Source organism: Uloborus diversus, chromosome 3 (genome assembly GCF_026930045.1).
Source record: "Uloborus diversus isolate 005 chromosome 3, Udiv.v.3.1, whole genome shotgun sequence".
Taxonomy (NCBI): domain Eukaryota; kingdom Metazoa; phylum Arthropoda; class Arachnida; order Araneae; family Uloboridae; genus Uloborus; species Uloborus diversus.
In genome coordinates, this window is record NC_072733.1 from 188,609,171 (window position 1) to 188,630,644 (window position 21,474).

The 21,474-nt window shown below is 34.5% G+C and overlaps 1 protein-coding gene across 1 annotated transcript; it reads left to right on the plus strand.

The window, feature by feature from the left end:
- Positions 1 to 6,493: 6,493 nt before the first annotated feature.
- On the plus strand, positions 6,494 to 15,645 carry LOC129218674 (zinc finger HIT domain-containing protein 1-like). The gene is made up of 2 exons (XM_054852994.1): positions 6,494 to 6,596; positions 14,060 to 15,645. Exon 2 carries the CDS (start codon positions 14,115 to 14,117, stop codon positions 14,559 to 14,561), a length of 447 nt encoding a protein of 148 aa, XP_054708969.1. The 5' UTR covers positions 6,494 to 6,596; positions 14,060 to 14,114; the 3' UTR covers positions 14,562 to 15,645.
- The last annotated feature ends 5,829 nt before the right edge of the window (positions 15,646 to 21,474 follow it).

Below are 21,474 nucleotides of genomic sequence, written 5' to 3' on the forward strand. Positions count from 1 at the left end.
GGATAAGCTTATGGACCACGGTTAAGAGAAATAGGGTTTCAGTAATACTGGAAGCAGATAAAGATGAAGAACAGGAAGAAGAAGAAAACTCACAGAAGAGGAATATTCCACGCCAAAGTAATTTTTCTTTCCTTATAAACAACTAATTTTCTTCATCTTTCGTAACTCTTGTTGCAAAATATGGCTTTGCCCGATTTTCTGTCAGTTCCGGCTGCCACAACAAAGAGCAATGTAAAGTCCCTTAAGCTTTTGACCCTGGGGATTTATTTAGCCCCCGAAGTAAAAAAAAATGTCCATCAGTGGTTCGAAAACCATCGGTAGAGCCCACATTTGGCCCTTCTTAGAGCCCTCGCAGCTCAGAGAACAAAACCTACCAGTTTGGAATGTCTCGACTTTACTTGACCTCTGCTGAGTCATTTTGTAAAACCTATCTCCGCGGTCATCTACCAAGAACTTGGGGCATCGATGGTAAGGTGAGTTACAGCTACTTTGAAGGCCAAAGGTGGAGTAACACGTTATTGGGTAGGTGTTCATAACGTTTTGGCTCTTCGGTGCACATTGCTCTTTAACTTTCGGTGAATATTACTTTTTGAAGGAAATTAACAGCTTTAAATACTTTCTAAATTCCCCCCCCCCCAACTTATCTTTGGTTATTATATCTTCATGACGTGAAAGTGATAAGATTTCTTTTTTATTTATAATATTAAAAAAAAAATAGACGTATAAGAAACAATACTGCCGTGTGCAGGTAAACGGCAGTATCTGCAGAAATGAGTTTTCGAGATATTTGAAGAAATGTGTGGTGGATTTAATACTAACAATAGGAAAATGTTGGAATTAGACAATTTTTTTTCGCGCCTTTTTTTCAGCGGAAACCAAATAAGCGAGCTTGTACAATAAAAATAATGTACAATGGATGACAAAAATGTAAGAAAATGAAAGATGAAAAATTTGCAGTTACTGCACACGGCAGAATAATCATGTAAGCTAAGGTGAAGGGGGGGGGGGGGCATTTTTTGTAAATTACAATTGAGGCAATGAGAAGCAAAGGGATGCAAGTGGACTATTTTAAGTTTCGAGTAAAACGCATTTAAAGATCAGATCCTAGGTAAGCTTTCATTGACATTTTTTTCTAAATCATGCTATACAGCAGCACCTACCAGGGCTATTAGTACAATCTCTTGCCCCAAGACAGAGGAGAGGTTCACCTACCATGTGTACTGGTTATCTCCAAATTTTTAATTTTGCCACTTGTATCCCTTTGCTTCTCACTACCTCAACTGAATACATTCTTCGAAAGTGGCAGTATGCTGACTGTAGGAATACAAGTCCCTTTTAATTGTATATCATTAAATGAGAAAAAAAAAGATTTAATCAAAAATAAGATAAATATCTAGAATTTCCTTGCTTGTCATAAGTACTACATGTGTCAAGTACTAGTAATATGTTAGTCAAGTACTGGTTAAGTCAGTTAATAATTTAAAAATTTTAGTACTGTAATCACTGATGGGGCTCCATTGAATTGTACAATCAAAGAAAACGTGCTCAATCGCGTATCTTTTTGTCATTGCTGAGATTGCCATCTCCCAAGAGCAACGGCGTACTCTCTCTCCTAAAATAACTGATACCTCCTCCCCCCCCCACACACACACAAGAAAAATGGTAAAGTCTGCACCACTGATTTTTTTCGGGTTGACCCTATTGATAACCGTTTCACTGCATGGAGGAAGTTAGGTTTTCACTGAACTCATAAACCTTGTTGAAACCGAAATGGGAAGATTGGGCGCGGACTATTGGGCGCCGGGAACTTTGGGCGCCGAGCGTTTTGGGCGCCGGGAACTTTGGGCGGCGAGCATTTTGGGCGCCGGGAACTTTGGGCGCCGGCAAACGAATTTTGAAACCCTCTCAATTACAGTGCATTGGCGAAATTCGGAAGCTGCCAAAATGGTTGGCGAGAATTTCGCAGTGCTGCTCTTTGCGGAGCGCAATGCTGCTTATGCTCTGCTCAAGCGCCTCTGCTTGCAACCTGTGTTTGAAAACAAAGTTCATTGTAATAGTCGCGATTGTCATAAAGTTCTGTATTTTTAAAACTCTGAACGAAATTCTTGGTCTAATTAAACAATTATTTGAACACAATATGTATCAAGTTTTTAAATGTTGCAAGTCGTGTCTCGTGTATGGATATTACGCTAGTTAAATTTTGTATTGAGACTTATAAATTTTGTTTACAATGCTACTTGTGCAGTCGTGAAAGCTTGGCTTCATCTTCATACGTTATGGCTTTCATATTTTAACTCGTATTATATTTAAAATCCTTGAAACTTATGTTTTGTCACATACAATCTTATTTTGTGAAACAACCACGAATTTTGTTAGCGTTACTAAAAAGTTGTTATATTGTTGACTAATATAATGTAAAAAATATATGAATTTTTTAGGATATATTTGACATTTCTTTTAATTCAGTATTGATTCAATGTATTTTAATTCGTAAATATACTTCAGTTTGATTCTTCTGTGTGTTGAAGTTACGCATAATTCAAATTGCAGACGATATTCCTTTTATATTTTCCGAAAAATATTAAAATGCATTTTACTTATGAGTTCAAAACTAGTTGGGTTGTGGAACAGTCAAAAAATATTAAGAATTTTTCCTACCTTTCCTGCAATCCTACTGCTGATTAAAAAGTTAAAGTTGAAAATAAAGAATGATAACGGAATATCATATCAATTTATTTTAAATACCAATAAAATCTCGGTTGTGTTTCTTTAAAAAAAAAACCCTATATTGTCCCCTCAAAGCAACAGTAAGATATCTTAGTGTTATATCTGTGATTAGGTATGTTACTGTTGTTTTGAAGCTATGATGTATTTTGGTTTTGCATTAAAAAAATCCGAGTTTAGACCAAAATATCTAGGACAGCATCAAGACAAGTAAAAAAAAAAATCTAAAGATGGAATGGCAGATCTACCATGTTGCAATTGTAAGGGGCTCCCAGGACCATAAGGCTATAAAGATGATTCAAAATTGCAGCCTTTTTTATATTTTTTTTTACTTAGTTCTATGATAGACAAAGACTTAATAAACTTTTTAGAAATATCAATATTTTGAAATTTACCAAACTAAACAATGAGATGGGCTGGTCATTTCTCAAGAATGGAAAATGACAGAGCTGCGTTGATGGTCTTTAGTGCGGTCCCATTTGGACAGCGACCAATGGGTAGACCAAAAACAAGATAGGTCGACTGAGTGGACTCTGATTTTGATTTCATTAAAATCAAAAACTGGAGGTCAACGACAAAGAGGAGGACAGCCTGGCGGGATCTCCTGAGAAAGGCCAATGCTCGCAATGGGCTATCCAGCCAATTATGATGATAATTACAGACAAAGGGGTCCTCAAAAATATATTTCAATGGACCTCTTAAACCCATTTATCAGCCACTGAAAACTAATCTTCTGGTAACTCTGAAGTAATTTGAATATTTACCAAATACTTGAACTACCTATAATCTGAAAAGGTAATTGTTTCTTATTCACAGTAATTATTACAATTGGCTAAAATCACATTGGTTTGCTCAAGACATGAATTAGTACAGAAATTCTTAATTTCTTAGTATTCCTGAACTGCTGGTACTTCGTATAAGCAGGCTTGTCATTTTGAATTTTTCCAGGGTTTGAGGGGTGGGAGAGGGTGTTTACTCAATGCAAATTTTATTGCAGGAACTACAACCCCTTATATGTAACATTAATTTCTCAAAGCTAGGGGTGAGGCAATTGACCCTCCTAAATGACAGGCCTGCTTATAGGAAGTTTAAATTTCGACGGGGTCAACAAGAGGCCATGTCTGCCTGAGGTAAACCTAACCGGCAGCTCTGTAATGCTGTGATTAGGATTTGCGTAGCCTTCACAATATTCCCAGGTTAGGTTTGCCCCAACTATAGTGGGCCTAGCTTGGAATCTAAGTGATATATTTATGGAGGGCTGACAAGCCCTAGCTGACAAGGGGTCTACAGTGACTCCCAAAGGTCCCAGAATTTAAATAGTAAAAATTCATGCCATTTAAATTGAAATCTGTTTCTTATTTCAAAATTTTATATCATTGGCAGCCTAATTATAATTGAATCAAATTTATTAATTTTGAAAAAGGGCATAATGAATTGTCAAAATTTTCAACTTAAAATGTACACTTTTTGTATAAGACATAGAAAAATAAGAATATTTTTGTACAAAAAAGATTCTTGGGCTCACAAAGGCCTGTTGAGTCAATGAAGTTTCAATGCCATCAGAATATAAATATGCAAGACCTATATAAATTTAATAAATAAAATTGGATTGTCGTTTTCTACAAACTAAAGCTTTTGTAATCAATTGTAATCAAAGCTTATGTAATAATTTGGTAAATTGTATAACTAAAGCTTTTGTAATCAAGGATTGTAGTGAGGTGATAGTGTTTCTAATGTTATCCTTATGCATAAAATTTAGGCCTCTTTTCAGAATTTTGCTACATAATACTAAATATCGTGCATAAAGACTTGGACACATCCAAATGGTATCGAGAATATTAGATGTGTCCCCTTTCAAAAATAAACAAAAAAGAAACAAGGTATTTCTAAAAATTAATCGATTGATGGTTGTTTCAATTTCAAGTTTTTACTGATGAGTTTAGCACTAGTAAAATTCAGTGCACCTTCAAACATTTATACTGCAGTGGGCAGGTAATTAGCAGTATCTGCAGAAAGTAGTTTTCGAGATATTAGAAGCAACTTGTTTTGTATAACAAGTAGTACTAATTTGTACTAACAATAGGGAAATGCTGGAATAAGACGTTTTTTTTGCACTTTTTCTCAGCATGAAACAAATAAGCAAGCTTGTAAATTAAAGCTAACCTACAATAGGTGACAAAAATACAAAAACATTAAAAATCTTCAGATGCTACCCATAACTTGCCCATGGCAGTATACTTCTCCTTTGGGAGTTCATTGAAAAGGGAAAGTTAATGGTCTTTTGTTAAGTTGAAACTGCCATGGAAGTAACACAGGGTAATACAGCATCAAGAACATTTCCCTTTTGCAAACTCTCCATAAAAAAGTCATTTCTTTTGCAAAAGTGTGTTGTAACGAGACCGCAGCGTTCTATGATCAACCGGTAACCATTCTAAAAGCAGTTGATTGGAGCACGTGATCATTATCTGTCACGTGATTAACTAACCGGTAGCTACCATAACGTAAGCATTGAGAGCGTTTCAAAATTCGCCGCCGGGAACATTGGGCGCCGAGCATTTTGGACGCCGGAAACATTGGGCGCCGAGCATTTTAGGCCCCGGGAATACTGGGCACAATATGCTCGGCGCCTAAAGTTCTTGGCCCCCAAAATGCTCGGCGCCCAAAGTTCCCGTCGCCCAAAATGCTCGGCGCCCAAAGTTCCCGTGGCTCAAAGTGCTCGGCGCCCAAAGTTCCCGGCGCTCAAAGTGCTCGGCGCCCAAAGTTCCCGGCGCCCAAAATGCTCGGCGCCCAAAGTTCCCGGCGCCCAATCTGCGGCAAATCTCCTAGACCGGTTGAAACAGAGCGACAACAATAACAATTCTTTTTTTTTATTTACACTTCATAAAAAAAAAAATTGAAAAACTTCATGTGCAAAACAATTGAAAACAATGGCGCAATCTGCGCCATGACCCCCCCCCCCCGCCCTTCCCCAGGTGGGCACCCCTGATATACGGCAATTAACTAAAAATAATTCAATTTCCAATAAAAATTAAATCATGAGAGGAAACGAAGGTGAACAAACCTTATCGCTATCTAATGTACAATTTTGGGCCGAGGTAGCCCGATCGGTAGAGTGTCAAATTAGGGGCCGGAGGGTCCTGAGTTCGAACCTCGATGGTCGAAGACCCACCGTCGTCATTAAAGGGGACTGGGCGACGTTAAATATGCTCGTGGTCTCAATGTCCTCCAAGTGAAACGATACCTCTGGGGGTGCTAGCACCAGGTAGCTATTAGCTCCTGGACTAGTTCTAAATTCTCATAAACTGTTCAATCCGGTGATTGTGCTGCTATCTATCGGTAGATAAAATAATGGAGGCAAGGCACTTAGTATGCAGTCCTCGACATAAATACAGTTGTAGTCAGTTGTGACTCTGAATAGGAATAGGAATAATGTACAATTCATCATATTATTAAGGAGCGGTTATGGGAAACCAATGACAATGCTTCAGAGCTATCCGTCATCAGTGACCTCACTCATCCCCTCCACGCATTTGGGATTCGAATAAATGCCTCAGTTAGGTTTCATATCCGTAGTGACGTCATTTGAATGGAGACCAATGGTGTCTTAAAAAAAGAAATAAAATGCATAGATTTACTGTATCCTGTTCCTAAATTTAGTCACAAGGAAGACATGCTTTTGGAATGCAGTTAAAAAAATGTATTAAAAGCAATGTCAATCATAAAAATTTATTAAAATTATTCACTTCTTTGCTACTTTGGCAACCAGCACAAAACCGGTTCTGTTTGTTTACATCATGAACTGGATTTTACATTTCTTCTCTTTCTCGCGGCGTCATTTTCTCTAACGTGTTTCATTGTGCTGAAATCCTAAGGTGAGTGGTTTTCTTTTTAATTTCCTTGAGTATTCTCTTTCTCTCTTTTTTTGTATACATAAGTTTAATGTTGTTTGGTGGTGTAAGGTGTAAAAAGGACCTGCTTTGTAGTAGCAAGTAATGTTTGACCTAAGTTGAAGAGCACTTATCAGAAAATCTAAAATTCGTAAAAAAGCTTCAGCACAATGCTGAAATGTCAAAGGTAGTGAAAAAGTTCACATCTTGGTCATTTCGAGTTTACTTCCAGAATTCAAATATTTTGTATGTCAAAAATCTTTTTCGTATAATTGTCAAAAAAATTTTTCGCATACATATCAAAATTTTTACCTTTATATTAATTCATGATGTTTCAACTTTGAGAAATAAAGAGCAGCAGACCTTAGTGAGTAGTAGTTAAAGCCGGAAACATGTTTGAAAATGCATAGATGCAAAAATTTGTTGTAACCTCTGTTACGGGACAAAATGTTGAATTTTCTAATTTTAAAGGCATGTTACAATAGAAAACTCATAGTTTCTGAGTAAAAGTGATGCCCTTAATTGAGTTAAAACTGAAAACTCTTAAAGTATCTTAAAGGAGGAAGAAAAAACTAAAAACTGGTGCCACTGAAATTTTTAAGGAGGAATTTTTGGGGGATATTTTTCAGTTTTAGGGGGAGTCTTTGCGACAGGGTTGTATTTTTGGCCGGACAAAACCTATTTTGTCCATGCCACTGTCAAAAACTGGTTAAAACCATTGAGAAGGAATACTAATGGAGGGAGCGACAGCAAATGTCTCAATGAGATAAGCTTGACACCTGATGTTTCCCAGGTCAGGCGACTAGTTTGGCTGTTAAGTTGTCGCGTTTTGGCACGCAATCGCTCTTTTGGCTTTAAACATTTTTCATGCCACGGCGCTAATTATGATATCGGGGCTACAAATCAGAGCTGAGGAGTTGTAGAAAAAATAAGACTCTAGCTCAAACTCTTTGCATCAAAATCAGTCCGGCTCAGAGTCCGACTCCACAGCCCTGCTACATATTAGGGATGCGGAGTTAGAAGTAAAATGACCAACTCCGAGAATTTAGAGCGTTCGACTCCGACTATTTTACTTAAAAATCAGTTCGACTCCGCAGCCCTGCTACGAGTTAGGGTTGTGGGGTCGGAAGAAAATGACCGACTCCGACTCGGGGAACTTTAGAGTCTTCAACTCCGACTCCTTCATGCAAAAAGCAGTCCGACTCTGATTTTGATTTGGAGTTTCAAAACCTTTTATCTCCGATTCCGACTCTTAAACTCCAAAATCAGTCCGACTCTGCAGTCCTGCAGCAAACTAGGGTTGCGGAGTTGAAAGAAAAAGAACCGAATCCAACTCAGGAAATTTCAGAGCCTTTTTTGACTCCGACTCCAACTCGTTCATTCCAAAAGCAATCCGACTCCGAATTCAACTCGGGAGTTTCAAAACCTTCAAACTCTGGCTCCGACCATTTTACTTCAAACCCGACTCCAAATCCGGGAATTTTAGAGCCGACTCTAAATCCGAACACGCAAAACTAGCAATCAGGTAGTTGTATACCAAGCTTCCCAAAGTAGCAAATAATATGCAGTACAAATCTTTTAATAAGGACTGATTTCGGATGAATTGTATTTTGAATTGTGTTTCAGCACATAATGTAAAGGTTTGTTGATTTTATTATCTTGAATTTTGACTCTTAAACGTTGATTGTTTACCAGAAGGTTTTTAGAATGTGGTCTTTCTTCCTGTTTTATTTATGTACGTAAATAAATATGCAACAGTTACGTAACAGCAACGTAAATAAATATGCAGCATTACTAATTTATGTATAATTTTTACAAACATTTTCTGGTGGATCGAGACACTTTATGAAAATTAAAATTATCTCTTTATTTTGGTAAAATCTGCCCGTCTCTGTTCAGTTCAAATGAATATGAATTGTGAAAAAATATCGTCTGCTTCCAAGAAGCAATATTATTAAAAAAGATTAAAGCCAAGAAAGAAGAAAACAAAGAATTATTCAACTGCCCAATTTTTTAATTTATCGTCTGCGTAAATTTATTTTTATTATGTTTTGGAAATATGTTTTAACAAATAAGAGTATGTTATTTTTTCTGCGAACATTAGATCGACCATTTGTGTTGTGAGTAAGCGAAAGTTTTCAGCCCGAATTATTGTGATGAGTTTTTATGTTGTTCATCGTTATAGTTAAATTGAGCGTGTGTGTGTGTTTTTTTTTTAAATAGTACTGAAACTTTTCCTATAAGAATTATTAGAAGATTAACAGGGTTTTGAGCAATGCTGAAAGATAAGTTCTAAAAAGGCATCATTTCTGATTAGTTACTGGTATAGGCAACGCCACGAACATTTTTCCAGATTTAAATAATAACAAATACAACAACAGATACCTGTCATTTGGACTCCCCCTCTCCCCTTCTTCCCGGACTTTAAAATATAATGTAACTGCATTTTTCATGTGTTTTGATTTTTATTCCTTGTAATGACGGGTATATAGAAATATATGTTTAAAATGTTTGTTATTGACTGAAAATTTATGGATTCTTATGTCTTGTAATCAATATTTTGAAATTATTTCATACGCAGGCATACTAATATTTAAATTCAATCAAATCTAAAACTTGTTTTAAACGCATCAACTGTTCACAGGAATTTGGCGAGAAGCTACTCGCCAACAAAGCAAATGTATACACAATACTTGAGAGCCGTTATATTAATTAATAGTTAAGTAGAAAGTGTTTGTATGGAACTAAAATGTTATTTGCATTCATGATATACAATGTTTTATTACATTTATAGAAAAAATCAGTACAAAAACTTAAAAATTACAGACAACTGTGGGATATGTACTCGTTGAATGCATAGATAAGTTTTTTTTTTTTTAATATTTAGAAGTAAAAAAACATTCGTACATACCAGTGAAAAGTTACTGGATCTTCTGGTGTATCTTTTTTTTTTCAGTTTATAATACTACAATACTGCACTAATGCTTAATTTCTCCCTTCTACAGTTAAATGTTTTTATCATTCATGACTTTAGCTGATGAAAACTTCTCCAGCGGTTAGGGTCAACTCGAAATTGCTGCCCAAGTTACATGGTACTGTTGCCGTATCAGGATAGTAGGGTTGCACTCTCTCCATCTATTCCTTCTCAATGGTTAAAACCGGCAAAAACTGGATTTAACCACCATAGAGCTGGCCAAAACTATTGTATAATTACCAATTCATTGCAAGTTAAAGTGTCTCTGACATAAAATAAAACCCCACCACCTCTTTTACCTACTCTATCTTGTCTAAACAAATTATACCCAGCAATAGATAATAAATCATCATCATTTTCGGTAGCCCATGTCTCCAATAATATCCAACTTTTTGTCTATTATTATGCTTTTAAACTATTCCATTTTGCCTTACTGATCAGGCCACCACAACCTTATCTAATTAAGTATTAGAATTTCCAATAGACGGCAGTACTGGCAGCTCATTACAAAGGTTTAGAATCACAAGTAGCCCTTTTCAACTCTGGGTCTTCATAGTGAAGCTAAACAATTTAGTGTGAAAGAATTTCAGCACTATTCTCTTTGAAGTCAAACAGGTCCTTAACTTTGTGTATCCTCCGTTCTTGAGTTAAAAAGGAAAGAAATGATTGTGTACACTAATTTTTTTTAAATAGTTAATCCCTTTTTTTAGGACATTCTAAATAAGATGTTGCATTAACCGTAAATCAACACATTGTGCAAAACATAAGAATTTGTATTTTCCGTAAACGAATCCTCTGTTACAGTATAGATGTAATGGATGATATACAATGAGAAATGAAGCATACAACTTTTAAAAAAAATTAAGAAAGATGTGTAAATTTTAATCAGTTAAAATAGTGTTCCTCAAATAAGATGCAAGTGTATTTAAATGAAAAGTTAAAAAAAAATATTTAAAATATATATTATCTGGTACCCTCTGTTCCAGGTCCAAAATTTTAACTACAAGAAAAAGTTACAAAATAATCAATAAAGAATGTTACTAACTATGTGAGAGTAAAAAGGGGCCTAAATGGACCAATATAAATTAACTTTTAAAAAATTGAACATTATTTTTTTACATAACTTTCAACTTTAAAAACCTATGTTTTTTGTATAAAGACCCATACGTGTTATTTAAAAGCATAATTTAATAGTTCTGATGTGAAGATATGTCGCTGGTAAATCACCTATATACATCTAGTGAAATCTCCTGTTTTTTTTTCTTCGAAGGTTGGCAAGTATACTTTTTTGAGTATTTCTCCCGGTTTTACATTTAAGTATTGATTTTTCCCGTTCTTCATTAGATTTTTTTTTATTGCATTTGTTTCATGATTTATCGAGATTTTGCTTGTAAAAGGAAAATAGTTCTAAGCCTGAATAGATGACGCTTTCATTGCATGTCGACCCTTTCAAGACCCATCGGCACCACTGATCTATCGTATGCACATGGAAAATAGGCTTACGCAGTTTTAGCGCATTGCAGATAATTGGCCAACAATCTGTTAGCATCTACTTCCAACTTGTCCTTTTTCTGATAATTTCCTGAGTTGTGCGCTAAAAAGCCTACAGAACTAAAATACAACGGCATTTGTTGCATCCCTTGCTTTCGGAACCCCCCCCCCCCCTCCGGAAAAAAAATGTACGAAATAGAAGCTTATTGTTCTACTTGAAATTTTCTGCTGTAGAACAGGGCTAGAAAAATCTTTAAAATTTTACATGCCCTGTCGGGCATGTTAGTCTAAAAGAGAGAGTGCCCAGTTTTCCTTATTGTATATCAATAAAAACATTTCAACTTGTAGTACAGCATTAATCAGACGAATTTTTTTTATATAAATCATAAAAAACATAATTTGAATAAATTGTACATAATAAGCCATCGTTAAGTTTAACAAAATTTAAATTATAAAGGGTGTCCTAAAATTAACGCAAGATTTGAATTTGCCACAATTTTTGCTGTGAATTGTTGGCAGCAACGGAAAAAGAACAATTTGACAGCTGGGAGTTTAGGGTTAGTAAAAATGGAGTGTTATGCTATTATACAGTCAGCGAAACAATTCAATCATTGCATGAGGAATTTCCTATTCGTGTACTCTCTCGTTTCGGTGATATGAATTGTACCTTAGATCGTGTGATTTTACATCATTAGACTTCTCCCTGCGGGGTTATTTGAAGTCAAACGTCTATGTCAGCAATCCCACAACCACCTGTGCATTACCTAATTGTGATATCGAGCACCAATAAGAGTAAACTGCTTGACCCGTCCAAACTTTCATTATTTTTCAAATAATTGTTCGATAATGAAAACGCATTATAGAATCGAAAACGCTCCATTTGTAATAACCCTAGACCCTCAGCTGCCAAATTGTTCTTTTTTCAAGATTGCCCACTATTTATTGCAAAAATATCGGCAAATTCAAATCTTGCGTTAATTTTGGGACACCCTTTATTTAACGGGAAGGATTGCTTCCACGCAAACTGGAAACAGCAAACCATCTTAGCAGTATTCAGTAAATTACAGAAAGCAGTTACGAAACTGCAGTCCTCGGCTGGAAATGACTGAGCTGGCGGTGTATTTCACGTATTTCTGCTTTAGCCCTGGCTAATGGTTGTAATTTACTGAATATACCTTGCTTTGCGTTCAATCTTCGAGTTGAACCGAACCATTGCTTCGGTCACTCGTCTGGTCTGCTAATTCTATATTAGCTACCAGTTTGTTTCGCACTCTTGGCTTCCTTAAGAGGTTTTCCATCTCCAGCTCAGTCACTTTCCTATGCCGGGCTGACGAGTGCTAATAAGTACGAAACTGCAGTCCTCGGCTGGAAATGACTGAGCTGGCGGTGTATTTCACGCATCTTAGCAGTAGGGCTTGAAATAAATTTTGAGCTACAAGTAAGGATACAATAATTTTTCAATAAAATATGAAATAATAAATTTTAGAAAAAAATATTTGATCAAAAAATTACATGCCCGGCCGGGCATGTAAGGGTAAAGATTAATGCCCGATTGGAATTTTTACATGCCCCGGGCATGTCGGGCAGTATAATTTTCGAGCCTTGCTGTAGAAAATTTTTCTGAATGTAATTGGCCGTTATTTTTGCAATTCAAATTACTTAATTTTCAACTTTTTAACCTAATTAATACTATAGATAAGGTGACAATGTCTTTTTTAGAGCTAATGACACAAATTTTAATAGTATTTTATTTATTTTAAATTTATTAAATGAATGGTGAAGCGTATTATTATTATATAATGCTACTTGCATGCTTTTAAAAGAATTTTTAGAAATCTGAGAGGATATTAAATTAGACTATTTCAGATTTAAGTACTTGACAAAAACTTTTTTTCACAAATAAGGTCATTTAAAATCTCCCTTAAAAATTTGACCCAATCAAATCAAACTTCTATTTGAAACTTTGATATTGAAACTTCGGATAGCAGCAACCCTATGATTGCACCACTTTTGCTGGGTCCATTGGTTTTATAGTATTTTTAGCTACACTTAAATGTATAACATATTTGAAAGCTCGATAAGGGTAAATTACTCATTTTTGGGCACCTTTTATCCCGGCAACCCTGATTTGTTCACACGCAACAGGAAGGCAACTTTACTTAAGCGTTTTGTTTACAACTTTCTCTTCATTTATGATAACAATTTTTGGAAACTCAATGAGGGTAATACTCATTTTTGGGCACATTTTAGCCTCTAACAACCCTGCTTAGGGACCAGAAAAAGATAGGCAACTTTTCTTTAGCGATTTATTTACAGCTTTTACTCTTCATTTATGACAACAATTTCCGGAAACTCGGTGAGGGGTAAATTATATCCCTTTTACGGTACCTTTTAGCCCTTGACAACTCTGATTAAGGACCTGAAAAAAGGTAGACAACCTTACTTAAGCATTTAATTTCCATCTTTTACTCTTCATCTATGATAACAATTTTCGTAAACTCGATGAGACTAAATATATTAAGGACTTATTAAGGACCTTTCAACCCCTGGCAACTTACTTCTTACTTTCACGTGTTATTTACAACTTTTACTCTTCATCTATGGTAGCGATTTTTGGAAACTCAATGAGGGTAGGTCAAGCCTAGTGGGATCTTGGTCTACAAGGATCATAGCATTTTGCTGTAAAAGCAACAGTGACATAGAGGACGCTAATAATTTTTTGCACATTTAAATGTGTACCAAAGTTAAAGGAAGGTGTTCACTTTTCACCCCGCACTGAACTAAACTCTGCGTCCAAGAAGGCAGTGCAAAGTACCGTTTCGTTGTGAATGCTCAATAATAAATCTGTGGTATGGAGTTGAGTATTTTCCATAAAGCTAGAATTTTAATTTTGTAACTTTGTGAACTATTCATAAATTTTTAAATGTTATGACAAATAAGTAGAAAAATATATTCTGTTAATTTAGTTTTTCTTTTTTATTAGGGTGTTGTATTTAAAACTCTAACTGGGGTCGAAGAATTCCTGAAAATATCCGACTATGGCCAGTAACAGCTCTTCTCGATCCTGCATTAAAAGAAAAGTTTTGGATGAGAATACTAGGAAAAGAAGGATTCGGGAACAGTTATTACGCCTGGAAATGGATAATCACCATGAAAACAAAGACAGTATATCAGATGATGATATCACTGATCGATCTTTTGGAAAAGTTGAGAGAAAGAAGCAGAAAAGTAAAAAGCAATTAGGTGGTGGAAAGTACAGGAAAAACTTCACAGCATTATTGGAAGAGGAATTGGCAAATTGTCCTCCGGGAAAATTTAACTATATAAAAGCAGTCGTGCCTCCTTCAAAGTACCCACCAAGACATTTCTGTTCAGTTTGTGGTTTTTCTTCAAATTATACCTGTGTTCAGTGTGGTGCTCGGTTCTGTTCTATCAAATGCAATGGTACTCATAAAGACACTCGTTGTTTGAAATATTCTGTGTGATCTGTATGTACCTCATCCTTGTGCAGTTATTACTAGATTTTGTGTAGATTGGAACTCAAGATTTTATTGATTTTTAATGTTACAGCTAAGCCTTAAAATTTACCTCTTTGGGTAGATATCTATTTTTGGCAAGTTAATATAAACCATGTTTTCTATTTAAGAATGCAAAAGGTTTTTGAGATTGAAATTGCATATAAAGCTTTCTTAATGGTACAATATAAACATTTTTTTTAAATCCCCTTTTTTAAAGGATTAAATACTCTTTAACCTTTCTATAAGTATGTTACTGGCTATGGCCTGATTAACGACAAACCTGGAAGCAGGAATGACATGACTTCACGTTTTCTGACGAATGCCAGCTCAGGTTACAGCATCATGATAGTTGCTTCCATGTTTGGCCGCATCCCCAGCTGTCAAGCTAAAAAACCATGCTGCTGGAAATCCTGTATAAATGTTCTGCAGACTCTTGTTGTCTTGCAAATAACCCCATTTCTTAACTTGAAGCTTACAACATGGCTGTATGATCCATTAAGGTCCCATAGGCAATCATTTGCACATTACAACATCTGCTTGTCCTGTAAATTTCATGTGCATAGCTTGTCCCTTTGATGTAGCCACTTTTATGGCCAGTAGTGTATTAGTAGGTTGGCTTTGTACGGTTTTGATGCCAAATTTTTATCTTATGGGCTGTCCACAAATGATGTGAATTATTTTCAATCCTTTTGACCTCTTCCCCCCTTTGTGACAAAGTGTCACGTTTTACCTATCTCCCATGTTACGCTATATTTTTTATAAACATTCCTTGAAAAAATAGATTATATGGCACTTCTTATTACTTCCTCCCCTGTCAAAGTGTGACATCATTTGTGAACAGCCCCTATATGTGCCTTTTCACTAAATTCATTCATATGAGAAGTTGTTGTTTAAGATTACTATACAAATAAGCATTAGAGCTTTGAAACATTTTAGGGAACTTTTAAAAAAGCTGACTTGTAAGAATCTCTTGAACCTGAGTTACTCATTTTAAATGTGATATATATATTTTTTTGCTACTATTTACTATCTACTTTTGTATACAAGTAATAAAAACTTTTCTGTAACTATTTTACAATAAAATATTTTTTTATGTTGATGTATATTCCTCTGAATATTTAATAATTAGATTTTGTTGGCTCTTAGAAAATCCTGTTTTATTTTAGATTTTGAAAATTTCTAAATGTCTTTATATGGCGTTCTAAATCATTGATGTTTTATCTGCTAGTTGAAGACCATCACAAAATAAAACTAGAGACCAGTGCACATTTGCCATAATTCAAGCCAACGTTACAAAACTTTCATGATATAATTACTACTTTACATCTGCAGAAATATTGTGCATTTAGATTTTGGAAAACTTATCACACATATACAAATAGTTTAACACTTTAAATATGAAACTGAAGTTCCTCAAAATCAAAAACTTTTTTTGAAAAATATCATGCTAACAAAAATGTCTTCAAGTTTAGATAGAAACATACCTCCATGTTAATCATTACATAGACCAGTCACACTCTCTAAGGAGCCAGTATATATTCATGCTTTCTTGTTCACTAGACCATCAACTTTTTAAAAAGATTTCTAACGCTGCGTTTATCCTCAGTAACCTCTGTTAAAGCACAATGATGCATATAAATAATTCATTTTTTTCAAAATCTTGCCAAATTTCAGTGAAATTTCCCCATGCCTTGTTATGACACTTCTTTAAGCTTACCAAATCTGTCAGCAAGTGTGCAAACATTTGCACCCATTATTAAATGTGCAAGAGAAAAATGAATAAATGAACCTAAGGGGATATTTTAGGGGAGTCAACTTTATTTCTGAAGTTTTTTGATTTTAATGGATATTTTTGGGAGTGTTCCTTTTTTCCATGGGGATTTTTTAGGGACTGTTGTTATTATTCTGAAAGGCAATTTAACACTTTTCTTTTACTTAAGCTTGATTGCTGAACATGTGTCACTCCAGAAAACTTTTATTTTCGAAATATACCGCACAACGACTTGCAGTGCAATATTATACAGAAGAGAATAGAAAAAAAAAAACGTCATTGTACACTTTCAAACTGAAATATTTACACATGACACTGAGAAGCACAGGGATGTAAGCATGGACAGAGTTAGGGGGGGGGGGCTAAGCCCCTTTGACAATTTATTAGCCCCCTGAATGTAAAAATACAAACAAGGTTTAAAGGCTTCTTTCTACACATTTTTTTTCTTTCAAAAAGTTATCCTCTCCTAGCAATTCTAAGAAGAGTAAGATGACTAAAAATTAACTTTCTTAAAATTACCAAGGGTAACTTTAACATATGTTATCAGGATTAGAGCTTCAGAGAATCTACCACTCCTTTCCTTAGCATCCCCTAAGACAGCTTTAGAATTGCATTTTTTAGAGCCTCCAATTCCAAAATCTTTTGGGGAGAGCTCCTGAACTCTCCTATCTCTGACAATGTTCCATTCCTTATAAGTAAAGCTCTAGTCTAGGAATCCTGAATAGAAGCCAGTGGCTACTTGAGTTGCAAAAAATGGTAGCCACTTCTGACTTTTGACAGCATTTTTTTTTTTTTTTTTGTAAATATATTCCATGGCACAAAAAAATAAATAACCTTATGGGTGTTTGCTCCGAAATCAGTTGCCAAGGTCAGCCAATCAACCAACATGCTGAACGTTTCAGGAATGGAAGCGTGTTGTCCTAGCAGGATATGCAATATGATTTTTAACAAATAAAGAAACATATGTCTGCCACTTCTGGCGACTAAGACTTGAGTTTTTGGTAGCCACTTTCAATGAAATGGCCCATGTTGGCAACTGGAGACCACTAATCTGGAGCTTTACTTAAAAACACCCATTTGAAAATTTTCCAAAAGGCGAGTACTGCTGTAGGAAGGTAAAGTGCAGTTTATGCAGAAACGAGTTTTTGAGTTATTTGAAGAAACACGTTTTGGATTCCAACACTAACAACATTGAAATATTTGAATTTGACGCTTTTTTTTGTGCTGGATTTTCAAAGGAAACCAAACAAGCAAGTTTATACAGTAAAGCAAAAATTTAACAAATAACAAAAAATAAGTAAATAAAACAAAGCGGCGCCCATTTACTTCTCCAGCATCTCAACATATAGCCTAAAATTGTGTTTTAGAATTTTTAATGTCAAAAAAGAGAAATAAATACATAATAAAATAAAATCTGCTCCGGCCCTTATCCTAGTATTATGCAGAACAAAATGCTTTTTTAGGACTTCTGCTAAAAAAAAACTTCCAGAGAAAAGACCTTAGACCAGTCCTCTTACCTAATGTTAGTACTAAAGATTACCCCAGTCTTTAAGATTTCATTTTCGAACATTTTACGAAGCAGCTCTGTATGCCTTCCCCTAGTGACGAATATTCGACTTATGTTTAATGGGCAATTTAAATGAAATCTTGATATACTATTCTACATTGCCAGTATTCAGCCTAATAAATGACAGCTCTGTATGAGATATATATAAAATTTTTGGTTAAGTCGGATTTTTTTTCATTCTTTTTTTTTCTGTCACATTAAGAAGGATGATATTAATTTTTATCTTTTGAAAATAATTCAAATTTACAAAGAATTTCAGTGGATAAAATACAACCATAAATCCTACATGAAGCAAAGGCAAGTTTCTCTCACAGTAAAATATGTATACAAATTTAATAATGTTTTTTTATTCAATCTTTATTTTGTTTAAATTAAACATAACAATTTATAACACAAAAATTATCATTAAAATTATGGTTACATGGCAGTTTCAAAAATCTTCGTAATGTTAACAGTTACGTAGCTCATAGAGCAAAGTTTTTCTGTACAAACATAGTTTATGATAGAGGATAAAAAAAATGTCAAGCATTTTCAGTAGATAGGTATTTTTCTCTCCTTTCCTCATAAAAAAACAACAACCAGATTTTGAGAATAAGTGTTCACTACATTTGATAAATGCAGTGAACACCTGGTTCTAAAAGGTATTTTCTGGAATGGGTTAGGGAATTTATTCTCACCACTTCATTTATCATTTTTGTTAATATTTATTTAAAGACCATTTTTTTCTTTCTAATAACGATTCTAAGAAGGATAGTAGTCGATTATGGTCAAACACATTCAACATTCGACCAAATCACTGTTCGTTGCATCACTACCTCCCACTCCAACATAACTAGCATAACGTCTTTCCAATGATAGCCTACAGCCTAAAGTTAAGTTTTTTAGACCTATTCCAATAGCGGAAAATTTTCAGGAGAAGCCCCCAGCTCTTAAGTCACCAAAGATAGCTTAAAATTGACTTCAATTTTGAAAAAAATAATTTAAAAGGGAACCTGCCCTAATATTAACAAAAAGCACCTAAAATTGATTTCTACTGAAAATTTTGAAATTTTCCTGAATCCCCTCTCCCTACACACACTCACCCCTCTTCTCCTAGCACCACCAAAGATTGATTACTACGTTTCTAAGACTTCAATTTTGAAAAATTTCCAAGGAGTGTCAATGGATCTAACACACCCACCATCCTTCCTTTGACATCACTAAGGATATCCTTCTTTTAAAGCAATAAATTGCACATACAATTTTTGTATCGAAATTATTTTACTTTTAATAAGTTCACCCGATTTCTTTTTTTCCGTAAAAGACCTTGATATTAAACTTGAGGGAGGATGGGCGACGGCGGCAGTTTCAATTATTACAAGTTGTAATTATCCTACCAACTTGACACGAACACATTCATTTCACATTTTAATTTCAACATTATTTTTAGGCTTGGGGCTTAGCACGCATGTCACTTTGAAGGTTTCCATGAGGGGGTAGTGGTATATACTCAATACAAATCATAGGAAGAAAAAACAAAATACATAAACAAATTCATGTTCAATATGTTCATGAAATCTCGAGGGGGGGTTAACTTAGCTCCCCTGATTCCCAAAATGAGGACCCTGGGACTTAGCCACCCTAGACTAACACCGCCCATGGATGTAAGTGGACAATTTCAAGTTTTGAGTAAAACATGTTTAAAGATAACATCCTAGGTAGGCTTTCATTAAATTTATTTTTCTAGATCATAATGTATAGCAGCAACTACCAGGGCTACAAGTACCATCTCTTGCCCCAAGACAGAGAAGCTCTCCTACCATGTGTACTTGTTATCTCCAAATTTTTAATTTTGCCACTTACATCCCTTTGCTTCTCACTGCCTCATATGGTTTTTTTTTTTTTCTTCTGATACACAATAACTTAAGCCAGCGTTTCTTAATTTGTCTGATATGTGGAACTCTTTTAAATGTCCACTTTTTTCGTGGAACCCTTGTTATCATTAATATTATCGTTTGCATGCAACATTCTAGGAATGGTATATTTTTGATAACAGCAGTTTTTTTTAAATATTTTTCCACATAACACACTAATTTAGAAATTAACTTAAATTCTCATCTGAATACTATCTACAACTTGTTTCAGAGAAAATTTTAAAGTTTTTATTTGAAGGAAACAAGTTGCATTCTCAGATCAGGTTCAGCACTATGCCTGTGCTGATATTTAGTTTTTGTGGACAGAAAAGTTGAAAACGTAAATTTAGTTGCAAGTAGTAAAAATGCCAACAAGACATTTCATGACAATTGAGGACATTCATCTTTAAAATTGCTCTAGAATTTCACGATGGTATTATTTTATATTTCTGGTGCAAGGAAGGATAATTTGCCATTTCAATAAAAGTCATTTTATAGAGCTGACATAATTGAAGGTCATACATTGACAATGAAACGGCTTTTGGTTTTTTATTCCACAACTCATATTTTCTCAGCGGAAAAGACTCATTAGACACTTCGCTCAAACCTAATTTTAAAGCGACTGATTTGACTGTTTTGAAAAAAAAAATGCAAGTTTCGTGGAACCTTTGAATGATCTCCATGGAACCCTGGAGTTCCGCAGAACACAATTTAAGAAACACTGACTTAAGAGGTCACAGTACCTTTCAAGCAAATTATTTTAATTTATATAAATTTTATATTTCTTTCAAACCATAACGTGCATACTTATTTCGTAATCAATAATTTATTTTTAAAGGTTAAAAAATATTGCCTACTTTTTTTGAAAATTCAAAAAATTGAGGAAAATTTCAACTTTTAAAAATCCTTAAGGCTTTTTTATTTTTGCACTAATTTAAAAAACGTTTTTTGCAAAACGATCACTACAATCATCTCTAAAATCTGTGCATTCATTTGCTTATGAGTTCCTTCGAAAATTTTCTGTGTTTAATTATGTAAAAAATCAAAGTATTTTTTTAAAAAATTTGGTTTTTAAAGGTTTAACATGCTCTAAACACTAGAGTAATTTATAAAGTGCTTATCCAATGCACAGTTTTGTCAAATATGTTATCCCAATTGCAAAGAGTATTACTTTAAAGCTGTATCTTTAATAGAAAAAAATCCTTAGGGATTCTAATGACATGAAAACACAATAAAACCATCATCGAGAAAAAGCAATTTGAAGTTTTTCTTTTGCATAAGAACACATAGGGAACATGGCCTAAAACCACTCATAACTTTTTAAATATTTGAACTAAAGCATGGAAACTTTTCCCCTGTGTTCAGAATAGTTTTTTGTCTTGAAGTAAGCAATAAAAAATTGATCGTTTCATCATTTTTGAGGTACTGTAACCCCTTAAACAAATATATATGCAGCTATATATTTCCAAAAATCATTTTTTAAACGTAAATACTATAAACAAGAAAAACTTTAAGAAATACATTAAAAATTATAACTTTATTTCAAAAAGTTAAAGTTTACAGGTTCGGAATATGTTTTACACAAAAGAAAAAAAAAGTAAAGAACATCAGTTAGTTACACCAAATAAGTTAGTTGAAGTAAAAGCTAAG